Raw genomic sequence first — 20969 nt, 5'->3', positions numbered from 1 at the left:
GAGGCAGAGCAAGGGGGGGCAAAGCAGCAAGAGCCCCTATTGCAACAAGCCCCCCAACAGCCAACACCGGATCCGCGAACCACGAATCCTCCTACACCTGAAGTCGTGGCCCCAACTTCGCCGCCTCAAGCTACAAATCGCAATAGGAAGAATACAGAAGGACCCGGATCTCAAGGGTCAAATTCAGAGGAGGAACCGCTCCCAGACCTCGAACAGGAAGAAGCGGTGAAACCCCCCACACCAGGGGAGGAAGCAGAACAGCTGCCAGACGCCGAAGACGCGGTTTTTGCCTTCCCGGACGCCACGCCGAGTGAGGCGTGGGCGGCGAGGAAGAAACCCGCCAAGAGGAAGAAGCAGCGTGCGTCTGGGGAAGGGTTTCTACAGCAGGAGACCGTGGACGTGCCTGCAGATCTAAGCTACCCGTCGGAGGCCGTTTGACTGTGGGAAGGGCTGCGTGCAGGTGCAGCACTTGTCGTAGTTATAAAGAAAAAAAAGAGAGAGAGCGAGAGAGAGCCAAATGGAGTAGGAAGAGAGGGGGCAGAGAGAAAGGGCGGGCGGAGAGGGGGGTAGAGAGAAAGGAGAGGCAGAGAGGGGGGTAGAGAGAGAGAGGGGGCAGATACGGGGGTAGAGAGAGAGGGGGGGCAGAGAGGGGGGTAGAGAGAGAGGGAAGGGGAAAGGATAAAAACATATTTTGTTGGGTCTTTCATTTAAGAGGGTGGGGGGGGGGGTTACATAAAGCAAAGCATAAAAAAACGAAATGATGAATGGAGCAAAGTGCCGACTACACCGAGCATGTTCTTGTTTCCTCTGATCGTGAAAAAAAGAGAGAGACAGGGAGAGAGAGACAGGGAGAGAGTGAAGAGGGAGAGAGGGGAGAGAGAGAGGACGCGCTTCGTTTGAGCTCCCCGTGGTAACTTTATAAATCTAACATACCCACTTCTAATTAATTTCTTTTCTTCAAGTTTTTACTCAGCAGGAGTAAGTATTCTGCCTTTTGCACACACAAGTAGTACTTTTTGTGTGTTGCTCTATTTTTCTTTACTTTTGTTAAGCTTAACAGTTCAGGGTGAGGCCATTGCCTTTTGAAACACGGTGGTGTTTCTTAGGCGATGGGCTCAATCCCATAGTTAATTAAAGCATCGTTTTCATACTTTCCAGGTATTTTTATACTCTACTTATTGTTCCTTTATTCTTCTGCTATTGTTTTTAATCTCAGTTTACGAATCTCAAACTATTTGAGATTTGTTATAACTTGCATTTTGTGTGAGCCACGTGGAGGCATCTACACTGTAGCGCAGAAATTTAAGGCCACACAAACAATTGTTTACTTTGAGGCTAAAGCAACCTATTAGTTAATGATTCCTTAACACACTGCGTTTTTTTTGTTTGCCTCCACGAGTGTGCAAGGACTCCAAGTTATATTTATTTAACGATGAGTGAATGTATTTAATAAACACATTTTTCTAAAAAGTAGATTTGTTTGCAAAATACATTCATTTATTTAACACGCAAATTTATAATTAGAAATCACTATCAAATTATTTTTTTAGTTACTGCTTCATAATTTATTAAATAAAAATAGTATATTGAATAAATAAATATATCTCTTTCCTTTTTTTTCATTATTTTCTTAAACGAGGATTCTTTATTCATCCTCAGTTTACATTCTCTCAAGGGCAGCTCTGCATAGAAGCACAGCACCACAGTCAGTTAGAAATTGAAGGCAGCAGGAACAAAATGGCCACCTACGCAAAGGTCGCAGCTGCCAATCTGCCTGGAGTCACGAGGCCCCCCACCAGGGCCTCTGCTCCAAGGCCAACCCCCCCAAGCGCGCAGCGACCACTGCCGCTGCGTGAGAACGGCATCCGCTGCTACGCCTCGAGCTCCGTCACGATCGAGGCGTACGTCGAGGCCCTAGCCGCCATCGTCCCGCCAGCCACCATCACCCACGCCTCGAAGGTCAGCGGGAAAGCCGTCTTCTTCCTGACGACGAAGAAGGTGGCCGATGCGGCCGTCGAGAAGGGGATGACCGTGGGGGGACTCCACGTCCAGCTGGAACCCATCGCTTCGGTGGCGGCGCGAATCGTCGTTTGGAACGTGCCGCCCTACATCCCCGACAAGGCCGTGTTGGAGCACGTGTCCAAGCTGGGCACCATCGTGGTGCCAGTACGTGCCCTGGCACTGGGGTGCAGACACCCTGCTCTCAATCACATTTTATCTTTCAAGAGGCAGGTGCACGTCCTGCTGACTCCCGGACAGCAGGAAGAGGACTCGTTTGTCATTGTCAATGCAGGCATTGCCCATAGACTGTTTTACGCCAAAGATTGCATCAGATGCAATGATTGCCTCAGATGCAATATTTGCAAAGAAGAGGGGCACTTCCGAAGGGATTGCCCTAAACTGACGACGGCGAGGGTCAGAGAAAAGAGGGGGGAGGAGGGAGGCAGAGCAAGGGGGGCAAAGCAGCAAGAGCCCCTATTGCAACAAGCCCCCCAACAGCCAACACCGGATCCGCGAGCCACGAATCCTCCTACACCTGAAGTCGTGGCCCCAACTTCGCCGCCTCAAGCTACAAATCGCAATAGGAAGAATACAGAAGGACCCGGATCTCAAGGGTCAAATTCAGAGGAGGAACCGCTCCCAGACCTCGAACAGGAAGAAGCGGTGAAACCCCCCACACCAGGGGAGGAGGCAGAACAGCTGCCAGACGCCGAAGACGCGGTTTTTGCCTTCCCGGACGCCACGCCGAGTGAGGCGTGGGCGGCGAGGAAGAAACCCGCCAAGAGGAAGAAGCAGCGTGCGTCTGGGGAAGGGTTTCTACAGCAGGAGACCGTGGACGTGCCTGCAGATCTAAGCTACCCGTCGGAGGCCGTTTGACTGTGGGAAGGGCTGCGTGCAGGTGCAGCACTTGTCGTAGTTATAAAGAAAAAAAAGAGAGAGAGCGAGAGAGAGCCAAATGGAGTAGGAAGAGAGGGGGCAGAGAGAAAGGGCGGGCGGAGAGGGGGGTAGAGAGAAAGGAGAGGCAGAGAGGGGGGTAGAGAGAGAGAGGGGGCAGATACAGGGGTAGAGAGAGAGGGGGGGGCAGAGAGGGGGGTAGAGAGAGAGGGAAGGGGAAAGGATAAAAAAATATTTTGTTGGGTCTTTCATTTAAGAGGGTGGGGGGGGGTTAGATAAAGCAAAGCATAAAAAAACGAAATGATGAATGGAGCAAAGTGCCGACTACACCGAGCATCTTCTTGTTTCCTCTGATCGTGAAAAAAAGAGAGAGACAGGGAGAGAGAGACAGGGAGAGAGTGAAGAGGGAGAGAGGGGAGAGAGAGAGGACGCGCTTCGTTTGAGCTCCCCGTGGTAACTTTATAAATCTAACATACCCACTTCTAATTAATTTCTTTTCTTCAAGTTTTTACTCAGCAGGAGTAAGTATTCTGCCTTTTGCACACACAAGTAGTACTTTTTGTGTGTTGCTCTATTTTTCTTTACTTTTGTTAAGCTTAACAGTTCAGGGTGAGGCCATTGCCTTTTGAAACACGGTGGTGTTTCTTAGGCGATGGGCTCAATCCCATAGTTAATTAAAGCATCGTTTTCATACTTTCCAGGTATTTTAGTACTCTACATATTGTTCCTTTATTCTTCTGCTTATGTTTTTAATCTCAGTTTACGAATCTCAAACTATTTGAGATTTGTTATAACTTGCATTTTGTGTGAGCCACGTGGAGGCATCTACACTGTAGCGCAGAAATTTAAGGCCACACAAACAATTGTTTACTTTGAGGCTAAAGCAACCTATTAGTTAATAATTCCTTAACACACTGCGTTTTTTTTGTTTGCCTCCACGAGTGTGCAAGGACTCCAAGTTATATTTATTTAACGATGAGTGAATGTATTTAATAAACACATTTTTCTAAAAAGTAGATTTGTTTGCAAAATACATTCATTTATTTAACACGCAAATTTATAATTAGAAATCACTATCAAATTATTTTTTTAGTTACTGCTTCATAATTTATTAAATAAAAATAGTATATTGAATAAATAAATATATCTCTTTCCTTTTTTTCATTATTTTCTTAAACGAGGATTCTTTATTCATCCTCAGTTTACATTCTCTCAAGGGCAGCTCTGTATAGAAGCACAGCACCACAGTCAGTTAGAAATTGAAGGCAGCAGGAACAAAATGGCCACCTACGCAAAGGTCGCAGCTGCCAATCTGCCTGGAGTCACGAGGCCTCCCACCAGGGCCTCTGCTCCAAGGCCAACCACCCCAAGCGCGCAGCGACCACTGCCGCTGCGTGAGAACGGCATCCGCTGCTACGCCTCGAGCTCCGTCACGATTGAGGCGTACGTCGAGGCCCTGGCCGCCATCGTCCCGCCAGCCACCATCACCCACGCCTCGAAGGTCAGCGGGAAAGCCGTCTTCTTCCTGACGACGAAGAAGGTGGCCGATGCGGCCGTCGAGAAGGGGATGACCGTGGGGGGACTCCACGTCCAGCTGGAACCCATCGCTTCGGTGGCGGCGCGAATCGTCGTTTGGAACGTGCCGCCCTACATCCCCGACAAGGCCGTGTTGGAGCACGTGTCCAAGCTGGGCACCATCGTGGTGCCAGTACGTGCCCTGGCACTGGGGTGCAGACACCCTGCTCTCAATCACATTTTATCTTTTAAGAGGCAGGTACACGTCCTGCTGACTCCGGGACAGCAGGAAGAGGACTCGTTTGTCATTGTCAATGCAGGCATTGCCCATAGACTGTTTTACGCCAAAGATTGCATCAGATGCAATGATTGCCTCAGATGCAATATTTGCAAAGAAGAGGGGCACTTCCGAAGGGATTGCCCTAAACCGACGACGGCGAGGGTCAGAGAAAAGAGGGGGGAGGAGGGAGGCAGAGCAAGGGGGCAAAGCAGCAAGAGCCCCTATTGCAACAAGCCCCCCAACAGCCAACACCGGATCCGCGAACCACGAATCCTCCTACACCTGAAGTCGTGGCCCCAACTTCGCCGCCTCAAGCTACAAATCGCAATAGGAAGAATACAGAAGGACCCGGATCTCAAGGGTCAAATTCAGAGGAGGAACCGCTCCCAGACCTCGAACAGGAAGAAGCGGTGAAACCCCCCACACCAGGGGAGGAGGCAGAACAGCTGCCAGACGCCGAAGACGCGGTTTTTGCCTTCCCGGACGCCACGCCGAGTGAGGCGCGGGCGGCGAGGAAGAAACCCGCCAAGAGGAAGAAGCAGCGTGCGTCTGGGGAAGGGTTTCTACAGCAGGAGACCGTGGACGTGCCTGCAGATCTAAGCTACCCGTCGGAGGCCGTTTGACTGTGGGAAGGGCTGCGTGCAGGTGCAGCACTTGTCGTAGTTATAAAGAAAAAAAAGAGAGAGAGCGAGAGAGAGCCAAATGGAGTAGGAAGAGAGGGGGCAGAGAGAAAGGGCGGGCGGAGAGGGGGGTAGAGAGAAAGGAGAGGCAGAGAGGGGGGTAGAGAGAGAGAGGGGGCAGATACGGAGGTAGAGAGAGAGGGGGGGCAGAGAGGGGGGTAGAGAGAGAGGGAAGGGGAAAGGATAAAAAAATATTTTGTTGGGTCTTTCATTTAAGAGGGTGGGGGGGGGGGGTTACATAAAGCAAAGCATAAAAAAACGAAATGATGAATGGAGCAAAGTGCCGACTACACCGAGCATCTTCTTGTTTCCTCTGATCGTGAAAAAAAGAGAGAGACAGGGAGAGAGAGACAGGGAGAGAGTGAAGAGGGAGAGAGGGGAGAGAGAGAGGACGCGCTTCGTTTGAGCTCCCCGTGGTAACTTTATAAATCTAACATACCCACTTCTAATTAATTTCTTTTCTTCAAGTTTTTACTCAGCAGGAGTAAGTATTCTGCCTTTTGCACACACAAGTAGTACTTTTTGTGTGATGCTCTATTTTTCTTTACTTTTGTTAAGCTTAACAGTTCAGGGTGAGGCCATTGCCTTTTGAAACACGGTGGTGTTTCTTAGGCGATGGGCTCAATCCCATAGTTAATTAAAGCATCGTTTTCATACTTTCCAGGTATTTTTATACTCTACTTATTGTTCCTTTATTCTTCTGCTATTGTTTTTAATCTCAGTTTACGAATCTCAAACTATTTGAGATTTGTTATAACTTGCATTTTGTGTGAGCCACGTGGAGGCATCTACACTGTAGCGCAGAAATTTAAGGCCACACAAACAATTGTTTACTTTGAGGCTAAAGCAACCTATTAGTTAATGATTCCTTAACACACTGCGTTTTTTTTGTTTGCCTCCACGAGTGTGCAAGGACTCCAAGTTATATTTATTTAACGATGAGTGAATGTATTTAATAAACACATTTTTCTAAAAAGTAGATTTGTTTGCAAAATACATTCATTTATTTAACACGCAAATTTATAATTAGAAATCACTATCAAATTATTTTTTTAGTTACTGCTTCATAATTTATTAAATAAAAATAGTATATTGAATAAATAAATATATCTCTTTCCTTTTTTTTCATTATTTTCTTAAACGAGGATTCTTTATTCATCCTCAGTTTACATTCTCTCAAGGGCAGCTCTGTATAGAAGCACAGCACCACAGTCAGGTAGAAATTGAATGCAGCAGGAACAAAATGGCCACCTACGCAAAGGTCGCAGCTGCCAATCTGCCTGGAGTCACGAGGCCTCCCACCAGGGCCTCTGCTCCAAGGCCAACCCCCCCAAGCGCGCAGCGACCACTGCCGCTGCGTGAGAACGGCATCCGCTGCTACGCCTCGAGCTCCGTCACGATCGAGGCGTACGTCGAGGCCCTGGCCGCCATCGTCCCGCCAGCCACCATCACCCACGCCTCGAAGGTCAGCGGGAAAGCCGTCTTCTTCCTGACGACGAAGAAGGTGGCCGATGCGGCCGTCGAGAAGGGGATGACCGTGGGGGGACTCCACGTTCAGCTGGAACCCATCGCTTCGATGGCGGCGCGAATAGTCGCTTCGAACGTGCCACCCTACATCCCCGACAAGGCCGTGTTGGAGCACGTGTCCAAGCTGGGCACCATCGTGGTGCCAGTACGTGCCCTGGCACTGGGGTGCAGACACCCTGCTCTCAATTACATTTTATCTTTCAAGAGGCAGGTGCACGTCCTGCTGACTCCTGGACAGCAGGAAGAGGGCTCGTTTATCATTGTCAATGCAGGCATTGCCCATAGACTGTTTTATGCCAAAGATTGCATCAGATGCAATCTTTGCAAAGAAGAGGGGCACTTTCGAAGGGATTGCCCTAAACCGACGACGGCGAGGGTCGGAGAAAAGAGCGGGGAGGAGGGAGGCAGAGCAAGGGGGGCAAAGCAGCAAGAGCCCCCATTGCAACAAGCCCCCCAACAGTCCACACCGCACCCGCGAGCCACGCATCCTCCTACACCTGAAGTCGTGGCCCCAACTTCGCCGCCTCAAGCTACAAATCGCAAGAGGAAGAATACAGAAGGACCCGGATCTCAAGGGTCAAATTCAGAGGAGGAACCCCTCACAGACCTCGAACAGGAAGAAGCGGTGAAACCCCCCACACCAGGGGAGGAAGCAGAACAGCTGCCAGACGCCGAAGACGCGGTTTTTGCCTTCCCGGACGCCACGCCGAGTGAGGCGCGGGCGGCGAGGAAGAAACCCGCCAAGAGGAAGAAGCAGCGTGCGTCTGGGGAAGGGTTTCTACAGCAGGAGACCGTGGACGATGAAGGCGACATCACCACGGAAATCGACCCGTCTACTGTTGTCATAGAGACTCACTCCCCACTAGATATACAGGAAGCCCTTGACCAAGAGGAAGAAGTTGGCGGAGAGAAACTCACCAAGGGCAAGGACGAAATGGATGGGAATGAGGAGGAAGGTCCCCATCCCACTGCTGATCCAAAACCAGCGGAAGAGACACCGGGCCATCCACCGGAAGAGCCTGAGCAGGAGCCATCCCAGGCCATCCCTGACGCCGGGGGAGAGGACGCCGCTGGGCCATGCGCCAGCCCAGCCGCTGCAGCTCTTCCAGTGGAGCCGGACGTCGAGGAAATCGATTCAGATCGGGAAGACTGCTTCAGCGTGGGGAGCGAGAGCAGCCAGGGGTCTACACTCCTTGACCCTCAGACTCCCCTTATCTCCTCGGAAGATCTCTGGAAATTCCTCGATGAGACCAACATGAGGAAGGACAGAGCGGACATTGCCTTGGCTCGATGGAAGGACAGCAAGGCAATAAAGGCCTCTGTGACTCAAGCAGAGAGACTCCTTGTCAAGCAGAGACTCGAGTCCCGGGGCAAGGAGAGGGCAAAGCTGAGATTTTTCCGCAAACAAATTATAAGGTGGGAGGCCACGGGGGAAAGGAACAAGCAACGCCTATGTATATCGGCTCCCTGAACGTGAACGGGTGCAGGGAGGCAGTGCGGAGGTTTTCCGCAATGTCTCTTGCGAGGAAACACGCTGCCTCTGTCTTCTTCATTCAGGAGACGCATCTCACGGTCGAGCACGAGGATGACTGGAGGAAGGAGTGGGGAGGGGACTCCTTCTACAGCCACCTTGACAATACCTCCTGTGGAGTCGCGACCCTGTTCGCTAAAGGGTTTCATCCCGAGCTCATCACCCACACCGAAGTGGTGAAGGGAAGGCTGCTCGCGGTAACGGTCAGGGTGGGCGATGTCACCACCCACCTACTGAACGTGTACGCGCCTGTGACCAACAAGGAGAAGATCCCGTTTCTGCACCTCCTGAGGAGGCACCTGGCCGGGATCCCGGACAACGAGTGCGTGATTGTGGGTGGCGACCACAACTGCACACTCGGCACCCTGGATCGTTCGGGGGGACAGCCGGGGGGAGTAGGGCCTAAGAGGAAAATGCAGGGACTCCTGGAGGACGCCGCCTTGGTGGATGTGTGGTGCATACATCACTCGGGCCAACGCCAGTTCACGTACACGAGGATGAGGCGCGATGGCTCCGTGACGCAGTCCAGGCTCGACAGATTTTACATCTCTAAGAGCTTTGTGACGTGCACCATAACGTCTGGCATCAGGGCGGCACCCTTCACGGACCACAACCTCATTGTGCTCCATGTCAGGCTGGAGAGGGCCCGTGAGGGCGCGTCCCACTGGCATTTTAACAACTCACTGCTGGAGGATGGCACCTTCTTAGAAATGTTCGAGGACTTCTGGGAAGAGTGGCGAAAAACCAAAACGCAGTTCGACTCTCTGGCCCAGTGGTGGGATATGGGGAAAGTGCACACCAGGCTATTGTGGCAACAATACACCTGGGGGAGCACCAGACTGAAGAACGCGGACATCACCGACATGGAAGCCCGAGTCCTCAATTTGGAGGGTCGCCTCGCCGAGGACAGCGACCCTGCTCTTCTCCAAGAATACGAGGAGAATAGGGAGCGTCTCAAAGGGCTACAGGAGGAGCAGACAAGGGGAGTGTTTGTGCGATCCCGGGTGAAGCTCATCACCGACCTCGACACGGGATCCCCGCTTTTCTACTCCCTCGGGAGGCAGAATGGGAGACGCATATCCATGGAGTGCCTCTTTGATGGTGACGGTGTCCTGGTGCACGAACTCCAGCAGAAGTCGACCATCATCAGAGACTTCTACGGCAGCCTGTTCTCCCCTGATGAAACATCGGAACCAGCCCAGGCGGAGGCATGGAGTGGTCTACCCACCCTGGGTGAAGACGGGAAAGAGCTGCTAGAGCAAAAGCTCACCAGGACTGACCTTAACGCAGCTGTAAGAGGACTGGCCCCGAATAAATCCCCAGGGTTAGACGGGCTAACAGGGGAGTTTTACGCCGATTTTTGGCCATCCCTGTGGGAGGACTACAGAGAGGTGCTGGAGGAAGCCTCAGTCACTGGGGTGATGCCTCAGTCTTGGAGGAGGGCGGTGCTCACTCTGCTTCCCAAGAACGGAGACCTGAGGCACCTACAAAACTGGCGTCCGGTGTCCCTCCTGAACACAGACTACAAAATATTGACGAAGGCTCTCTCCCTGCGACTGAAAGGGGTGATTACACAAGTCGTAAACGGGTACTAGTCCTAGACCATCCCCGGACAAACCATCCACGACGGCATCTTCCTGGTCAGGGACCTCATCGCGGTGTCCCAGAGGTTGGGCATCCCAATCGCGTTTCTGGCTCTTGACTAGGAAAAGGCGTTTGACAGAGTGGACCACAAGTACCTGCTGGGAACCCTCAAGACCTTGGGTTTTGGGGATGCCTTTGTCCGAACGATCCGCCTACTCTACACCAAGGCGGAGTGCATGATCAAGATCAACGGCGCCCTCACTGCCCCGGTCAAATTCGAGCGAGGAGTGAGACAGGGATGCCCATTGTCGGGCCAACTTTATGCCCTGGCATTAGAGCCTTTCCTGAGTCTCATAAGGCAGAGACTCAGCGGCCTGGTGCTGAGGGAACCAAGCGTCAAGTTGGTCCTGACGGCATACGCCAACGACGTCCTCCTCATCCTGCGCTCCCTGGCTGATGTCGCCCTGCTGCATGACTGCCAGGAGGTCTTTTCGAAAGCCTCCTCATCAAAAATGAACTGGCAAAAGTGCAGCGGCCTGCTGGTGGGAGCCTGGGACATGACCGTGTGTCCCGAGAAGGCAAAAGCCATCAATTGGAGCACAACATCGCTGCACCACCTGGGAGTGTTCCTCGGACCAGAGGAGGAACCACCGCAGAGGAACTGGGTCGAGCTGGAGGAGAAAGTGAAGGAGCGGCTGGGCACCTGGGGTCGCCTGTGCAAGTTCCTGACCTTCAGGACAAAGACGTTGGTGGTGAACCAGCTGGTGACGTCCATGCTGTGGCACCGACTCTTCTCCCTGCACCCCCCATGAGCCTCGTCAACGCACTTCAGAAGCGAGTCCTCGACTTCTTCTGGTCGGGTGGAGGACACCGGGTTGCGGCTGGGGTCCTGGCCCTGCCACTGGACGAGGGCGGTCACGGGCTGGTGTGCGTGCGGAGTCAGCTGGCCACCTTCCGACTGCAGGCAGCGCAAAAGTTCCTGCACGCCGCCCAAGCACCGGCCTGGAGCGTCACGGCCTCCTTCCTCCTGAAACAGCTGGGTGGTCTGCAGTGCTCCAAACAACTATTCTACATGGACCTGCAGGGCCTCCCGCTGGGACAGCTGCCACCCTTCTACAGAAGCGTCCTGCAGACATGGAGCTCCCTCGACCGTCAGGAGGCTGAACCAACCGCGATCGGCCAAGGATCTGGTCTTCGAACCGATCCTCAGGAACCCACAGACAAAGCTGCCATCCACCACCAACACTCCTGGCATGGAGAGGCGCCTCGCCAACGCGCGGCTCACCAGAATGGGAGATCTGGTGGAGCCTGAAACACGGGGCCGGTGGCTCGGACCAGCAGACATGGCCGCAAAGACAGGGCTGCAGTCGCTCCGGGTGGCTGCCCAGATCCTGGCCGAAGCCAAGGGGGCCTTCTCAGTGGCAGCGGGGAGAACGCCCCCCATCGGCGTTGGGGATGACGAGTCCCCTCTCGATCCCCCTCCACCGGAGCTCTCAGTCGTGCCGCTGCATCGCCAATGCCGACAAACGAAGGCGGATCACAACCTGTGCCGGCTAGAAGACCTGCCGGAGGTGGCCTTCGCAAATGTATAGAGGAAGGTGCTCTACTCTTACATGGTCCGGTTCCACCAACAGGACACCCTGAGGAGCCACAAGGACCATGCCTGGAGGAGAGCCCTGCCCTGCGTCTCTCCGGAGAGGCCTCGCTGGAGGCAACTCTACTCCAGCCCGACGTACAACCGCATCGGCGACCTCAGCTGGAGCATCGCCCACGGCACCATCACCACCAACGTCTCCCTGGCGCGCTTCACCGACACGTCCCCGGAGTGCCGGTTCTGCGGTAAAGTGGAGACGGTGGCGCACCAATACGTGGAGTGCAAGAGCCTGGACTCGCTGTTCAAGGTCCTGAGAAACATCCTCCTAAGATTCAGCCTCCACTTCTCCCCGACGGTCCTCATCTTTGGATACCCAAAGGGCGGCGGACCCCAACATCTTCAGGGGCTGGTCAACGTGCTCTTCGGCTACGCCAAGCTCGCAATATACAGGGCGATGAAGGTGACACTGGAGGGGCAACGTCCAGCCAGCAGCCTGGGCATCTTCTGTGCTCTGGTCGGAGCCAGGGTGTGGCTGGAGTTCCGCCATGCGCGGCTGACCCACGCCGTGCCGGCATTCAAGGAGCAGTGGGCACTGGAGGAGGCCGTGTGCTCGGTGGCAGATGACGGAGAGCTCTGCATGCAGATCTAAGCTACCCGTCGGAGGCCGTTTGACTGTAGGAAGGGCTGCGTGCAGATGCAGCACTTGTCGAAGTTATAAAGAAAAAAGAGAGAGATCGAGAGAGAGCCAAATGGAGTAGGAAAAGAGGGGGCAGAGAGAGAGGGGGGGCGGAGAAGGGGGTAGAGAGAGAGGAGAGGCAGAGAGGGGGGTAGAGAGAGAGGGGGGGCAGAGAGGGGGCAGAGAGAGAGGGGGGACGGAGAAGGGGGTAGAGAGAGAGGAGAGGCAGAGAGGGGGGCAGAGAGAGAGGGGGGGGGCAGAGAGGGGGTTAGAGGGAGAGGGAACGGGAAACGAGAGAAGAAAAAAAAGGAAAAAAAATTGTTGGGTCTTTCATTTAAAAGGGGGGGTTTACATAAAGCAAAGCATAAAAAAAGAGACAGGGAGAGAGAGAGACAGGGAGAGAGAGACAGAGACAGACAGAGATACAGAGAGAAAGACAGCGAGAGACAGGGAGAGAGAGACAGGGAGAGAGAGACAGGGAGAGAGACAGGGAGAGAGAGATAGGGAGAGAGAGACAGCGAGAGAGAGAGACAGAGAGAGAGACAGGGAGAGAGAGACAGGGAGAGATAGACAGGGAGAGAGAGACAGGGAGAGAGACAGGGAGAGAGAGACACACAGAGAGACAGACAGAGACACGGCCACCCACGAGTCCCGGCCTCACCTTGCCCTTGCCGCCCTCTGTGAGCTGCTGTGGGGCCAGATGGAGCTGCAGGTGCGTGGTCATGAGCCGGGGTGAGGGCTGCAGCTCGAGCTGCTGCTGCTTGAAGGCACCCTCCAGGTAGGGGGCCCTCGCCCAGGTGCACGACGTTGCCACCGCCTCCAAGTCACCGTCGCTCAGGAGCAGGCTCACAATCTCCTGCATCCACGTGGTGCCTGTGGGGGTCAGGAGAGAGGTGGAGAGAGAGAGAGGTAGAGAGAAGTAGCAAGACAGAGTGGTGGACAGAGAGCCTCGGAGAGACTTTTGACTTTTAAACCACTTTTACTGCCGCCAGCAGCACCAGCAAGCATAGCACACAAAAACCGCCACATGGTGGTGGTATTCCTGCATGCCACGCCGATGACCGAGCGTTCAAAGAAGACGCACGCGTCACCGGCATGTGAGTGGTACACTTGCTCCTTGAGCAAGGCCACGAACACTGGAACCACAGAACAGCCATCAGTATCGCCTTGCGACATCGTTTTCTTCGTCTTGTACACCGCCATCTTCGCTTGAGCGCAGAGAGGGAGAGCGAGGTGATGGCGCTTGTTAGGCAGGTAAAGCACCCCATTTACGAAGCTGCTGTTGTAGAAGGGCACCTCCGATTTCCTAAAAATGGTCCACCAAAAGACGGAACATTGGATTGAGTCGCTGGCAGTGTAAGTAGGGGGCAGATCCTATCTGGCACCGCAGAAAGTGCACAAATCTGTTATTCCCGGCGAGATTCGGCTGAGCGACACGGCCGATGGCAACGTGCAGTGTGCCAATCTCCACCGGAGGTCACCACAGCGTTTGGCTACGGGAGACTTTGTACATGTGTAGTGGAGTAAACAATACGCATAGGAATTGGCCACATACAATACATACAGACAGACAAGGAGAACGGGTCACTTGAGGTCGAACAGGTAGTCGAGTCGCGGGTGGCGTAAACAACCCGAAGTAATTAAGGGAGTCGTGGCACGAGGGCTGTGATTGGTCGAGAGGCTGTTAGTGTTAAGTGGTGGCGTCTGGATGTCTGATGGAGGGGACAGGTGCGAGCTGGCGGGAAACGGCCAGCGAGCCACGTGGCAATTAATTAAGGCTAATGCGAAAGGGGATAAAACGCGAGGTGATTTGAATGGAGTGGAGTTGCTGCTTGGGAGTTGTTGTTGGAGAGTTGTTGCTGGGCAGTTGTTGGCGAGATACGAAGAAGACAGCTGGCAATGTTAGGGAAGAATAGATAGAGAGCCGGACCCCCAAGACAGTAAATAGCGATAGGGTGAGTCAGCGTTAGCGGAGATAGAGTCACTGTGTGTGAATAGATAGATGGAGTCACTGTGTGTTAATAGATAAATGAGGTCACTGTGTGTGAATAGATAGATGAGGTCACTGTGTGTGAATAGATAGATGGAGTCACTGTGTGTGAATAGATAGAAGGAAAGTCACTGTGTGTGAATAGACAGACAGGATAAGGTGTGTGAAGAGATAGAGGAAGAACCACTGTGTGTGGAAGGAAAGTCACTGTGTGTGAATAGACAGACAGGATACTGTGTGTGAATAGAAGAAGAACCACTGTGTGTGGAGGGGAAGTCACTGCGTGTGAAGAGATAGCGGCGATACTGTGTGTGAGGAGATAGAAGACGAAACACTGTGTGTGGAAGGGGATGCACGGACGATGCTGAAGTAAATCGGAGTGTCCGAGTTGGCGGAGCACGGAGAGAATTACTGTGTGTACGGAACGATGGAATAAAAGTGACGGCGGAAAAAGAGACGGTTGTCATCCGAGTGAATTCACGGCACTACACAGGTAACGAGCTGAGATTAGGAACACACTCTTAAAGGGAGTGCTCCTAATCTCAGCTTGTTACCTGTATAAAAGACACCTGTCCACAGAAGCAATAAATCAATCAGATTCCAAACTCTCCACCATGACCAAAGAGCTTTCCAAGGATGTCAGGGACAAGATTGTAGACCTACACAAGGCTGGAATGGGCTACAAGACCATTGCCAAGCAGCTTGGTGAGAAGGTGGTCAACAGTTGGTGCGATTATTCGCAAATGGAAGAAACACAAAAGAACTGTCAATCTCCTTCGTCCTGGGGCTCCATGCAAGATCTCACCTCGTGGAGTTGCAATAATCATGAGAACAGTGAGGAATCAGCCCAGAACTACACGGGAGGATCTTGTCAATGATCTCAAGGCAGCTGGGACCATAGTCACCAAGAAAACAATTGGTAACACACTACGCCGTGAAGGACTGAAATCCTGCAGCGCCCGCAAGGTCCCCCTGCTCAAGAAAGCACACATATACATGCCCGTCTGAAGTTTGCCAATGAACATCTGAATGATTCAGAGGACAACTGGGTGAAAGTGTTGTGGTCAGATGAGACCAAAATGGAGCTCTTTTGCATCAACTCAACTCGCCGTGTTTGGAGGAGGAGGAATGCAGCCTATGACCCCCAGAACACCACCCCCACCGTCAAACATAGAGGTGGAAACATTTTGCTTTGGGGGTGTTTTTCTGCTAAGGGGACAGGGAAACTTCACCGCATCAAAGGGACGGTGGACTGGGCCATGTACCGTCAAATCTTGGGTGGGAACCTTCTTCGCTCAGCCAGGGCATTGAAAATGGATCGTGGATGGGTATTCCAGCATGACAATGACCCAAAACACACAGCCAAGGCAACAAAGGAGAGGCTCAAGAAGAAGCACATTAAGGTCCTGGAGTGGCCTAGCAAGTCTCCAGACCTTAATCCCATAGAAAATGTGTGGAGGGAGCTGAAGGTTCAAGTTGCCAAACGTCAGCCTCGAAACCTTAATAACTTGGAGAAGATCTGCAAAGAGGAGTGGGACAAAATCCCTCCTGAGATGTGTGCAAACCTGGTGGCCAACTACAAGAAACGTCTGACCTCTGTGATTGCTAACAAGGGTTTTGCCACCAAGTACTAAGTCATGTTTTGCAGAGGGGTCAAAAACGTATTTCCCTCATTAACATGCAAATCAATTTTTGACATGCGTTTTTCTGGATTTCATTGTTGTTATTCTGTCTCTCACTGTTCAAATAAACCTTCCATTAATATTATAGACTGATCATTTTTTTGTCAGTGGGCAAACGTACAAAATCAGCAGAGGATCAAATACTTTTTTCTCTCACTGTAGGTAAAGACTTAGAGAGAGAGACACCCAGACCCAGGGCTCGAACCCAGACTCTAAGTATCTCTGACACGGCCATCGTGAACCGCCTGAGAGAGAGAGAGACCCAGACCCAGGGCTCCAACCCAGTCTCTGAGTGTCTCTGACACGGCCATCGTGAACCCCCTGAGAGAGAAACAGACACCCAGACCCAGGGCTCGAACCCAGATTCTCAGTGTCTCTGACACGGCCATCGTGAACCCCCTGAGAGAGAGAGACACCCAGACCCAGGGCTCCAACCCAGACTCTCAGTGTCTCCGACACGGCCATCGTGAACCCGCTGAGAGGGAGAGAGACACCCAGAACCAGGGCTCCAACCCAGACTCTCAGTGTCTCTGACACGGCCATCGAAAACCCCCTGAGAGAGAGAGACACCCAGACCCAGGGCTCCAACCCAGACTCTGTGTCTCCGACACGGCCATCGTGAACACCCTGAGAGAGAGAGAGAGACACCCAGACCCAGGGCTCCAACCGAGACTCTCAGTGTCTCCGACACGGCCATCGTGAACCCCCTGAGAGGGAGAGAGACACCCAGAACCAGGGCTACAACCCAGACTCTCAGTGTCTCTGACAAGGCCATCGAAAACCCCCTGAGAGAGAGAGAGAAACCCAGACCCAGGGCTCCAACCCAGACTCTGTGTCTCCGACACGGCCATCGTGAACACCCTGAGAGAGAGAGAGACGCCCAGACCCAGGGCTCCAACCCAGACTCTCAGTGTCTCCGACACGGCCATCGTGAACCCCCTGAGAGGGAGAGAGACACCCAGAACCAGGGCTACAACCCAGACTCTCAGTGTCTCTGACAAGGCCATCGAAAACCCCCTGTGAAAGAGAGAAACCCAGACCCAGGGCTCCAACCCAGACTCTCAGTGTCTCCGACACGGCCATCGTGAACCCCCTGAGAGAAAGAGATACCCAGACCCAGGCCTCAAAACCAGACTCTCAGTGTCTCTGACACGGCCATTGTGAACCCCCTGAGAGAGAAAGACACCCAGACCCAGGGCTCCAACCCAGACTCTCAGTGTCTCTGACACGGCCATCGTGAACCCCCTGAGAGAGAGAGACACCCAGACCCAGGGCTCCAACCCAGACTTTCAATGTCTATGACATGGCCATCGTGAACCCCCTGAGAGAGAGAGAGACCCAGACCCAGGGCTCCAACCCAGACTCTCAGTGTCTCTGACATGGCCATCGTGAAGCTCCTGAGAGAGAGAGACACCCAGACCCAGGGCTCAAAACCAGACTCTCAGTGTCTCCGACACGGCCATCGTGAACCCCCTGAGAGAGAGAGACACCCAGACCCAGGGCTCCAACCCAGACTCTCAGTGTCTCTGACACGGCCATCGTGAACCCCCTGAGAGAGAAACACCCAGACCCAGGGCTCCAACCCAGACTCTCAGTGTCTCTGACACGGCCATCGTAAACCCCCTGAGAGAGAGAGACAGACACCCCGACTCTATTGTGTTTGTTGTTGTTGTGACTTTCTGACCTTCCCCTACTGGGTATCTGTGACAAAGATCTTGACGGCTCATCACTCCAGTATATAAATAATCTTCTGATTCTGACACTGGGACACCTGCGGCAAAGAGCTTCATGGCTCATGGGATTTCCTCGCTCCTCCTGACCCTGGTGGTAGACTCGGGGCGTCGCAGGGAGTCTCTCACCGGACTTGGCATAGGTGGCGATGAAGACGTCGTCATTCCGCACGTGCAGGGAGCGAACCCGCAGGACGGACTCGGGGGTACAGAGCGGAGAGATGAACTGCATGCCTCCCACCTCGAACAGCCCCGAGGCCGGAACGTCGGTCGACATGGCCCCCCTTAAACTCCAAAGGATAATTGTGAACACATGCACGCATACACACACACGCAGCAGAGACCGATAGACTCATCACACAGCAGAGACCAATAGACTCATCACACAGTAGAGACCCATAGACTCATCACACAGCAGAGAACCATAGACTCATCACACACAGAGACCCATAGACTCATCACACACAGAGACCCATAGACTCATCACACAGCAGAGACCCATAGCTCATCACACTGCAGAGACCCGTAGACTCATCACACTGCAGAGACCCATAGCTCATCACAGCAGAGAGCCATAGACTCATCTCACCGCAGAGACCCATAGACTCATCACACAGCAGAGACCCATAGACTCATCACACAGCAGAGACCCATAGCTCATCACGCAGCAGAGACCCATAGACTCATCACACAGCAGAGACCCATAGCTCATCACGCAGCAGAGACCCATAGACTCATCACACAGCAGAGACCCATAGACCAACTCATACAGCAGAGACCCGTAGACTCATCACACAGATACCTATAGTTTTGGGGTATCTGTGCAAGTCTACGGTCTCTGCATGAGTCTATGAATTTCCATGGATTTCACAATCCCGCGTGCTCACCTCTCTTCCTCTCTCTCTCCCTGTGGGTGACTTTAACACTGGGACCAGAGTCTAACCTCGACTCTCCTAGGGCTAAGGACGCTGCTGTGCGTTGTGTGTCCCTGTCCTATATAAGAAGTCCGTGGCAGTGAGCTCCGCCCTGCCGCACTCAAGCGGATCGGGGGAGTAGCCACGCGCTGTGCATCAGGTGCTCTCAGGCCATGACCAAGACCTTCGAACCCAGAGATCAATGCCACTGTTAAATTATTTCAAGAGACCTTGGAACTTGTATCTTTGTGCAACTCAATCACCCACTCACCAACTTACTCAACTCACTCACTCACCCAGCCACTCACTGTCTCACCCACTTACCCACTCATTCACCCATTCAATCATCCACTCACCATCTTACTCACCCACCCACCAACTATTTTCCTCGCTCACCTGCTCACCATCTCACTCCAATACCAATGCTCGCCATTCACCACTAAGTAACGGTGACATCACCATGGCGCTGTGCCAGGCCAGGTGCACTTTGAGGCCACGTGAAGTGACGAAGTCTCGCTGACAGGAGGACTCGGGCTCAGACGCAGGTGCCATGGGTTGGCTGAGATGACTGGTGGATGCACCTCCAGCTGTACCCTCTACTGTGCCAACTTGCTGCGCTTTAGCCGCCCGGCGCTCCGCTCGTTGTTGTGAGCGTCGCTCCTCTGCCCTGCGTTGTTGCTCGAGGGGCGACTGCCGCCAACTGCCAAGTAGCAGCGTCCTCACGAGCCTCCTCCATCTCACTCACTCCCCCACTCACTCAATCACCCACCTACCCACACACCCACCCACCCACCAACCCACTCCCCCACTCACTCACCCACCCACTCACCCAGTCACCCAACCACTCACCCACTCACTCACTCACTCACCCACCCACCAATCCACTCACCCACCAACCCACTCACCCACCCACCCAGTCACCCACCCACTCACCCAGTCACCCACCCACTCACTCACCCACCCCCCCAGTCACCCACCCACCCAGTCACTCACTCACCCACTCACCAACCCACTCATTCACTCACCACCCACTCACCAACCCACTCATTCACTCACCACCCACTCACCAACCCACTCATTCACTCACCACCCACTCTTTCATCCACCTACCTACTCAGAAGCCCACTAAATCACCTACTCACCATCTCTTTCACCCACCCACTCACCCACCCACTCACTCACGCACCCATCCACCCACTCATCATCTCATTCACTCACCTGCCCACCTATTCAACCACTAATTCATTCAACCACTCACCATCTCACTGACAAACCCACTCACTCACCCACTCACCATCTCGCTCACCACCCACTCATCATCTCACTCACCCACTCCGTCACCCATCAACTCACTCACCCACTCACCATCTCACTCACCCATCCACCATCTCACTCACCCACTCACCATCTCACTTACCATCTTGTTCACTCACCCACAAACCCACTCACTCACTCACCCACCCACTCACTCACTAACCAACCCACTCACTCACCCACCCGCTCACTCCCCATCTGATTCAATCACCATTCCCTCCCCATCTCGCGTTGCCCATCCTCAAGGTCGCTCCCCACTGGGCCGACCTCTTCACCCCTCAGCCCGAGCCTCTCCCCGATAACAAAAGTCAAAGTTTTACTTTAACAGACAGTGGCCCCACAACTCAAAGTCAAATTCACGGTCCCCTCTGGGCCAGTTTTGACTTACGGTGTTTCATTGACAGGAGCGGCAGCAGCCCCAGCGAGGCGTTGCTTGTAAATCACAGCCGTTCAATGCAAGCCAAACAATTGGCCGGTTTGGTATGCAGCGGTGTAGAGAGTTCATCTCCCTGGCCTACTATACAGGAGGTCGTGGGTGCAATCCCAATCCTGACCCCTGCTGTATATTTGTTGGAGACACTGAGAGTCTGGGTTGGAGCCCTGGGTCTGGGTCTCTCTCTCTTTCAGTGGGGTTCTCAATGGCCGTGTCAGAGACACTGAGGGTCTGGGTTGGAGCCCTGGGTCTGGGTGTCTCTCTCTCTCAGGGGGTTCACAATGGCCGTGTCAGAGCCACTGAGGGTCTGAGTTGGAGCCCTGGGTCTGGGTGTCTCTCTCTCTCAGGGGGTTCACGATGGTCATGTCAGAGACACTGAGAGTCTGAGTTGGAGCCCTGGGTCTGGGTGTCTCTCTCTCTCAGGGGGTTCACAATGGCCGTGTCGGAGACACTGAGACTCTGGGTTGGAGCCCTGGGTCTGGGTGTCTCTCTCTCAGTGAGGTTCACTAAGCCAGAGACATTGAGAGTCTGGGTTAGAGCCCTGGGTCTGGGTGTCTCTCTCTCTCTCTCTCAGTGGGGTTCACTAAGCCAGAGACACTGAGAGTCTGGGTTGGAGCCCTGGGT

The 20969-nt window shown here is 53.4% G+C and overlaps 1 protein-coding gene across 2 annotated transcripts in view; it reads right to left on the bottom strand.

Annotated features, from left to right (window-relative positions):
- Positions 1-19283, bottom strand: part of LOC116957040 (sulfotransferase 2B1-like) — a 46247-nt gene extending 26964 nt beyond the window's left edge. The window contains exons 1-3 of one of the 2 annotated variants that reach the window (XM_076054990.1): positions 18572-19283; positions 17814-17968; positions 12944-13155 (exon numbers count right to left, since the gene is read on the bottom strand). In XM_076054990.1, the coding sequence (XP_075911105.1) occupies positions 12944-13155; positions 17814-17961 (360 nt within the window). In that variant the 5' untranslated portion in view covers positions 17962-17968; positions 18572-19283. Of the gene's footprint in view, positions 1-12943; positions 13156-17813; positions 17975-18571 lie in introns of both variants that reach the window. The other variant, XM_076054989.1, reaches the window with a different exon arrangement.
- Between the last annotated feature and the right edge of the window lie 1686 nt (positions 19284-20969).

The sequence above is a fragment of the Petromyzon marinus genome, chromosome 69 (assembly GCF_048934315.1).
Source record: "Petromyzon marinus isolate PM22_M1 ecotype Great Lakes invasive population chromosome 69, UKy_Petmar_22M1.pri1.0, whole genome shotgun sequence".
In the NCBI taxonomy this organism is placed as follows: Eukaryota; Metazoa; Chordata; class Hyperoartia; order Petromyzontiformes; family Petromyzontidae; genus Petromyzon; species Petromyzon marinus.
Note: the sequence above shows the minus strand (reverse complement) of the source record. Positions and strands in the feature narration are given on the sequence as shown.